Raw genomic sequence first — 7,961 nt, 5'->3', positions numbered from 1 at the left:
GAAAAAAGAGTTCTGTCGTCAAAATTGCCTGCAAAGTATGTCAGTTACTTCTCGTTTTTTACTCAACCTTCTGTAGCTGGTTAGAAAAACTCGGCGAATCCTACTGAAAGTGTCTGCATCAAATACCGCTCGAGCTGTGTTAGAAAGGTCAAAGGGTTCTAGAAAGAAAAAAAAAAAAAAAAAGAAATGAAAAAAAAAATCAGTGCATTTGTGCATGTACACACAACTATTATATGGAACAGAAGCAGTATTAGATTAAAATAGCCATCCAAGTATCATACTTAATGTAAATACCTTGAGGAAGGCAAATTTACAGGGGTACTCACCTGGAGATAATATCTCTTATGGACGTACTGCTTCAAAACAGCAGTGTCTAGCAAGAACATAAGTGGCAAATGTCTGCAGTAAATGTCTTTCACAATGTATTTACATTAAGGGTGATACACAGAAGGCTATTTTAATCTAATAATACTTCTGTTCATTATAATGGGTTTTTTTCTTCAACCAGAGGACTATTTGTAACACCAGTGAATGTTTATTTTTTATTTATTTTATTTTTATGTTGGCATTGACAAATTTTGTCTATTGATATGGCTGGTTGGATGTACAGGCTGTTAACAATATCCAGCAGTAATACCTAGTTTCCTTTTCTTTGTTACACTTCATGACTGATTTTCCCTGCAGAAATCATTACTCATTAAACAATCGGTTTTATCCCCTTTGTTACCATGTTTCAGCTGAAACACACTGTCTTGGCTTCAATTAACTTTCAGAATAATAAAGAATGCAGGTGGCACGTAAAGTACACCATTTTGAGCGTGGCCGTTGCCAGTACCACCTGACTGGCCTTCGTGCCGGTGGCACGTAAAAGCACCCACTACACTCTTGGAGTGGTTGGCGTTAGGAAGGGCATCCAGCTGTAGAAACTCTGCCAAATCAGATTGGAGCCTGGTGTAGCCATCTGGTTCACCAGTCCTCAGTCAAATCATCCAACCCATGCTGGCATGGAAAGTGGACGTTAAACGATGATGGACATGTTTGGAACACAAATTAACAAGTAATGTTGATGGAAGGTTGTAATGAAATCATTGTAAAACAGGAAGTTTGTATTGTGCAATCAGGGGTGCTTTCAAGTAAGATGGTATCAAAAGGGTTAATTGTAAACAAGCTTCAGAGTCTTAACTGTAAGAAGAAAATTTACCTTCAATACTAAGGTATTTCCATTGTTGAGGTGTGTCAACTTTTAACTTTACTTCCTCCACTGGTAATTTGGTCCCTGTGCGCACAGATATAGCACAGCTTTTGAAACTGTGAGAAGAAATTAAAAAAAAAAAGTCAAATTAAAATCGACATGAAATGAAAAGACTCATTTTTATTATCAAGCTGATCACATCGTTAAAGCTTTGAATAAATGAGTGGGGTTGCATGTTGAATTTTAAATATTTCACAAGTATTACAGTTCATGGAGTCGGTGCTTAATTTTCAGCTTTGAAAGATCTTCCAGACAATTCTTCTTACTTTAAACACCAACCCAATATTTTGAAGGAGGGGCTCAACTGGTACTTATTTTATCGACCCAGAAAGAAATCGTGATGGCACCTGTACCCAGCGTCACCTTCCTGGCACTTGTGCCGGTGGCATGTGTAAAGACATTCGAGTGAGATTGTACCAGTGCCGCTGTACACCATTTTGAGCGTGGCCATTGCCAGTACCACCTGACTGGCCTTCGTGCCGGTGGCACGTAAAAGCACCCACTATACTCTCGGAGTGGTTGGCGTTAGGAAGGGCATCCAGTTGTAGAAACTCTGCCAAATCAGATTGGAGCCTGGTGTTGCCATCCAGTTTCACCAGTCCTCAGTCAAATCGTCCAACCCATGCTAGCATGGAAAGCGGACGTTAAATGATGATGATGATGAGAAAGGATGAATGGCAAAGTCAACATTGGTGGTATTTCAACTCAGAATGTAAAGCCAGAAGAAATGCTACATAGTATTCTGTCTGGGATGCCAACAATTGTGCCAGCTCATCACTTTAGATCTTCCTATAATATCTAGAAATTTTCATCCCATTAACCTTGAAGTCAATTCCCTATGACTCTGAGCTTTGGCATATAAATGAAAATCTTGTCCAGATGCAATAACACTGGGATTGATATGTACTCTGCTAATGAGTCATTATTGCATAAACCTGCTAGAAAACAACCAAATATGTACTTTACTATTAATTTAAAAAACGGAGAGGGGAAAGCATTATTGGTTAATTTAATGTAGCCCTATATATATTTGGAAAACAGAAGTCAACTTTTTTTTTGTTATGGCATAGTCAAAAGTAGGAGGGTGGTGTTTTTGACTTTTACCGGATTTTTGTGATTGGTTGGGGAACACAAAAGTGGAAAATGGGGAAAAAGCAGTGTATTGATATACTGAGCTATTTAACCACAGGTTGGATGCATGGCCCAAATGTTTTCAACAAAGTGGACACTGCAAAGGCGTTCAAGGTCTGGTGGTGGTATTAAACCAGGTGATATATTAGAATGGGAATGTCACATTTGAAACATTCTTTAATCATTGTTACCATATTTCTGTTGAAATATACTGCCTTTCTTTCAAAAAATATTTTGAAGTCTTGTGAGTGGGTTTGGCAGACGGAAACTAACAGAGTATGTGTGTGTGCATATAAGTATGCGTATGTTTGTATCTCTTTGTCTTAACATTGCATAATAGTTGTGAATATGTGTCACTGTCATACAAGCAGTGTCATTCATATACTACATATGTGGAAAATTCTGTCTGTAGGTGTGTTTGTTTGCGGAGTTGTTAGCTAACTCCTACAACATTTTACTGGTTTTGATGAAACTTGACACATGAGTAGAACTCATGTCTGGAAGCTTCATAGTATACTCAGATTGTTGAAAAAAAAATCGATAATTACAAATCAGTGGCCAACTGAAAAAATTAATAGGAGTTTTGAATGAGGATTTCCAGAAGGAAGATATTTTTTTTTGCAATAACTTTTGCATTTCTCCACCAATTCGCTTCAAATTTGAGATACAGGTGGAAAATGTTACGAGGATGACTATTAAGGAAAAATATTTTACTTAGGCTGTAAAGAGAGGACAAAAAAAGCCACATAAAAACGAATTTTTCAATCCTCTGACAATCTCTCTCGCCAACCTCTGACAATCTCTCCCTCTTCCAGCTGACAGTCTTTTGTACATTTTCAGTGGAAAATACACCTTCTGTGGCAGTTATAACAAAATTGTTTCTTTTATATCAGAGTAATCAGGCATTTAAATAGTTACTGAGAACATCTTTACCCCCGGGAATTACTGGGTTTACCAGTTAGTTTCTAATATTCTGAAAACCTGTCAAGCCATAGGGAAATATTACCTTGCTTGGACACAGGTGAGGGATGGCAACAGGAAAGGCATCCAAGCATAGTAAATCTGCCTCAACAATTCTGTCTAACTCATGTAAGCATTGAAAAGACAATGATCGGTTTAGAACTGATTAAAGACAAGTCTTTCAGAATAAGGGGCTGAGGTCAGAACTAATCATGCAAATTTTCCCACCACTTTATGTAGAACACCTCACTAATTACATCTTCAAGCTTAAAGAACAGAAAAACAAAGATTATGTGATATTGTCTTTCTCCAAAAATGTGTAACCAAAGTGAACTATTTACAACAAAAATACAAGCCAATTCATTTGATGATTAAAATGTTAGCTTACTCAAAGTCAAGAGCATAATATTTGAGGAATCCAATGTAAAGGTCACCCAAACTGTCGGTATTTTGAGACTCGTACAAAGGCAGCTCTTCATCTAGACGTAGTGAGCTGATGTCGTTTTTGATGCTGAACACATCCTGCAATATGAAACAATAGAAAGAATTATCTAGAGTAAAAAAATTGCACACACATTCACATACACTCATACACCATAGACACACACTGAAAAGAACGCATCTGTCATTGTTAAATAAACAAAGCTTTCACTTTTTGCCTGTCCAGAGCATCTTCACTAGTTTGCTCTCCTTGTTTCATACAGTCTGAGTAATACAAATCTTTCCTTTCATAAATCCAAATTTACTCTGGTGGTTGACAAAAATTTGGAATGTGTGTGGACACTAGGGAAATTGTTCCCTGTAAACAACTGTGCTACACAGGACAGGCAAAGGGTTAAAACTTATAACAACAATGTAACAATGTTCTACAATCCAGTGACCAATGGCAGTGAATTCTTACATTGCATTTACAGCAAATCAGTAGAAGTAAAACCTACCTACCTCTTAATTACATACACTGCACTATTTTACTTGATTATTAAAAGAAAACACCTGTCAATTAAACAATGCTCCCACATCACATAGTGGCAAGTTATACCTTTTTTATTTTCACAGCTTCCTGGACAGGGCTAGTGAGCGATAAGCATCTACTAGTGAATATCTTCTGGCAAGTACTGTGACCACCTATTAATTTGATCAACTTAGAATTTCTCAAAGCAACAGCAACATATATCAGGTTTAATTATTATAACACAGACACAAGTAGACAAATAAGATAGTAGCACTCAACATGGAGTAGTAAGTATTTAATAACATGTTGACTCAGCTCCACAAAGTTTCATATGCACACGGGATGCATTATTGCCAATATAGCTTTGAGTTTTACACACTATAAGCCCTAGTTTTGATTTCAATTTTCTACAAGCATTGACATTTATATTATCATGTTGCTTTCGGGTGTTGTATTTTAACATTTAAATTTATCCTTTGGATGGACATTAAATTTAAACATTTATATGTAATACAGCAGATTTATAAGCAGATATTTACAATAGAAAGTAAACATCAAATGGGGCATTCACAATTCAGATGTTTCATCAAAAAAAAAAAAAATATTATATTCTCAAACTTGCTGATATTTAGCTACAAATTAGTGAATTAATGCCATGAAAGATGCTATTCTGATTTAGATTATTGAGATGAATTTTCATTAAGAGTTATAATATCCCAACCATTCTCTAGATTTGCTCTATTTGACCTTTTTGTGACCATATTTCTGTTGAAATACACTGCTTTTGTTTCAATTAATTTTGAAAATATTTCTTTAGAGTTTTGGCACCAGGTCAGCAATTTTCTAGGGGGAAAGGCAGTTTTGATTGGTATTTTATTTTATTAATCCTGTAAGGATAAAAGGCAAAGAGGACCTTGGTGGGATTTGAACTTGGAATGTAGAGTCAAAAAAGTGCCACCAAGCACTAATTTTGAAGAAAATGAAGAATTGAACTCTTTAGTGTTTAAACTGGCCATTTCTGGCCAATTTATTCTACCTGTATTACATTCAAACTGGTGAGATCCAGTTTCTCACACCCGCCCTACAATGCCATTCTAAAAAATAAACAATCACTTCATCGAAATCTCAAAGTTACAAGATGTGATACTCGAAGATAAGTGTGAGTGGCTGGATCTGGCCAGTTTTAACATAAAACAGGTTGAATATTTGAGCTGTATATGGCTGGCTTAAATGCTAATAGGTTAACATGTAAGTTTGATGGTAAGTTGTGATTCAGATCATTTTTACAAAGCAAATTTATATCTTAGAAGCAAAGGTGGTTTCAAGTGAGTAGGTATTGTAAAAGCAAGGGCAGTTTAGGGCAAGATGGTATCAAAACAGTTAAACTAGACATTCTTTCAAAAATTGCAGACATGTCCAAAGCATGGACAAAAATCAAACTTGGTATATATTTATTTTTTAATTATATTGCTATAAAGATTACAAAAAAAATATAGTGTTTGATTTTTGTCTATGCTTTGGACATTCTTGTAAAAATTGCAGACATGTCCAAAGCATGGACAAAAATCAATATTTTTTTTATTATTATATTCCTATAAAGATCATTAAAAAAAAATTAGTGTTTGATTTTTAAAAAATCATATTATTATAAAGATTTAAAAAAAATTAGTGTTTGATTTTTTAAAAATTATATTATTATAAAGATTAAAAAAAAAACTGAACAATTTTATCTCTTTTAGATATAAATCAATGTCACACTTCCTTGTCACCCATAAAAAAAAAATAATCTGTTATAGTACAAGATCTATTTCTGGTTTGACAGCTTTTTTGAAATAACAGTAGAGATGTCAACTTTGTAGAATGTGAAGTGAAAAAAGTTCATAAGCTATTTCTACAAAAGGGCAAACAGCATTTCTAATACAGTTCTAACCATCTGTCACTCTCCTCTCATGTGACCCACTGTCTATATCCTCTCTTATGCTGACCATCATGTACATTGTGAGTATGCTTTAGCACTTCATCATTCATCATCTTTATCTCTTTCTCAACTCCCCCATCCACCCCTATATAATGTATGGTATCCATGTAAACCCTTTCAATATTTGCCATAAAGCTTCCTCAACTACACACCCTCACATAGTAGTGAGAGCTTTTTTCTTGTCCTTTTGTTTTGCAAGTTGGTAAACTCACTAGTGCCAGTGGCATGAAAAAAGCACTGTAGTGGTTGGCATTAGGAAGAACATCCAGCTCTGGAAACCATGCTAAAGCTGACACTGGAACTCAGCACAGCCCTGCAGCTTGCCAGATCCCTTCAAACCGTCCACCCCATGTCAGCATAGAAATCAGACATTAAATGAAAATGATGATGTTTACTTCAAAGATTTGACAACTTTGCTTATCTTTGGGAAAGACAGAAAAAAGTTTGGAGATGACGAAAACATTGAACTGAATATTTTACAATATTTTCCTTTGGTGCCAATGATTTAGAATAAAAAGCTAATCTTTAGGTTTTGTAAATCATGTTGGTATATTTTAGAGTACTGGCTAAAGAACGAGAAACTGTGAGGCTGTGCCTTATAATGTACTGAATGCAAAATAATACATAAAATCAATCAAAAACATACGGGATAGAGTTTTTGCAACACTGGTAACACAGGTCGAGAACAACCATCTGAAAAAATAAAAAATAATACAGTATAGGTACTTAGTGAAATATTGCAAAACATATAACTCATAGTATGCGATGTCTCAAAATTTTTTCATTTGTTTGTTTTTTCTACATATGTTTCTCCATGCTAGTATGGGTTAGCTTTATTTTATTGAGAAATAGTTTTACAGATGAAAACTCTTCCTGTCACCAACTCTTGGCTGTTTTTTAAAGTAAGGAATCACTCATTAGACAAATCTTTGAAGGCATGAAGCAGGCAGATGATTTGTTGGCAGAAGACATGACAACAGAATAAACACTGCTTGATGTCAGCGACTTCAGGAAAATTAAAGAGAAAAAGATTTATAATGGTGAAAATAAAAATCTATCTTATAGCGAAATTGTGACAAGAAATCTTTGATAATGTAACATTAGTAAAAACAGGACAAAGTTTATGTTATGCTTCCTTTCAAGTGTGTAGTTGGAATAAGAAAGTACGCCAATTAGTTATGTTATTTCAGACTTCATGAAAATCTCCCTGTATTTGTGAGGGCTGGTGGAGGTGTTTAAGCTCTAAGTCGGCCCTAATTGAGCAGATCTATGATCAAAAGCATTCCTGCTGTGATCAAAGAGATGTATCAGGTGTATCTAGGACTCTTTATATCTTTAAAATGGCAGAGTATGATTCAAGGGAAATTTGGTTGCATTTTCCAGCAGATCGATTAGTCATGTAGAGAGTATCCTTTTTTCTTGAGTTGAAAACAGAATAAATGAAAAGGCAATATCAACAGAGAACACACAATGAAAAACAAAACAGAAGAGAAAGAAAGAAAGAAGAAAAAATACTCCAATTACATTCCAAATTCACAGAAGAGAATAAACAAATGATTATATATATATATATATATATATATATATATATATAAATAAAATGTACTTACATTGTAGATAGTGGATGACCATGAGACCTAACGAGTAACTTGATATGGTTTGCTTCCGAGCATCATTGATGTCATGAA

General features: G+C 34.9%; 1 protein-coding gene across 1 annotated transcript in view; it reads right to left on the bottom strand.

The window, feature by feature from the left end:
* Positions 1-6: 6 nt before the first annotated feature.
* LOC106876711 (poly(A) RNA polymerase GLD2) overlaps positions 7-7,961 on the bottom strand; it is a 30,827-nt gene continuing 22,872 nt past the window's right edge. Inside the window, exons 10-14 of the mRNA XM_014925420.2 lie at positions 7,884-7,959; positions 6,920-6,966; positions 3,732-3,865; positions 1,202-1,308; positions 7-158 (exon numbers count right to left, since the gene is read on the bottom strand). Coding sequence (XP_014780906.1) covers positions 19-158; positions 1,202-1,308; positions 3,732-3,865; positions 6,920-6,966; positions 7,884-7,959 — 504 coding nt within the window. The 3' untranslated portion in view covers positions 7-18. The remainder of the gene's footprint in view (positions 159-1,201; positions 1,309-3,731; positions 3,866-6,919; positions 6,967-7,883; positions 7,960-7,961) is intronic.

This window comes from Octopus bimaculoides, chromosome 4 (assembly GCF_001194135.2).
Source record: "Octopus bimaculoides isolate UCB-OBI-ISO-001 chromosome 4, ASM119413v2, whole genome shotgun sequence".
NCBI classification, from domain to species: domain Eukaryota; kingdom Metazoa; phylum Mollusca; class Cephalopoda; order Octopoda; family Octopodidae; genus Octopus; species Octopus bimaculoides.
This window is presented reverse-complemented; position numbering and strand designations above follow the sequence as displayed.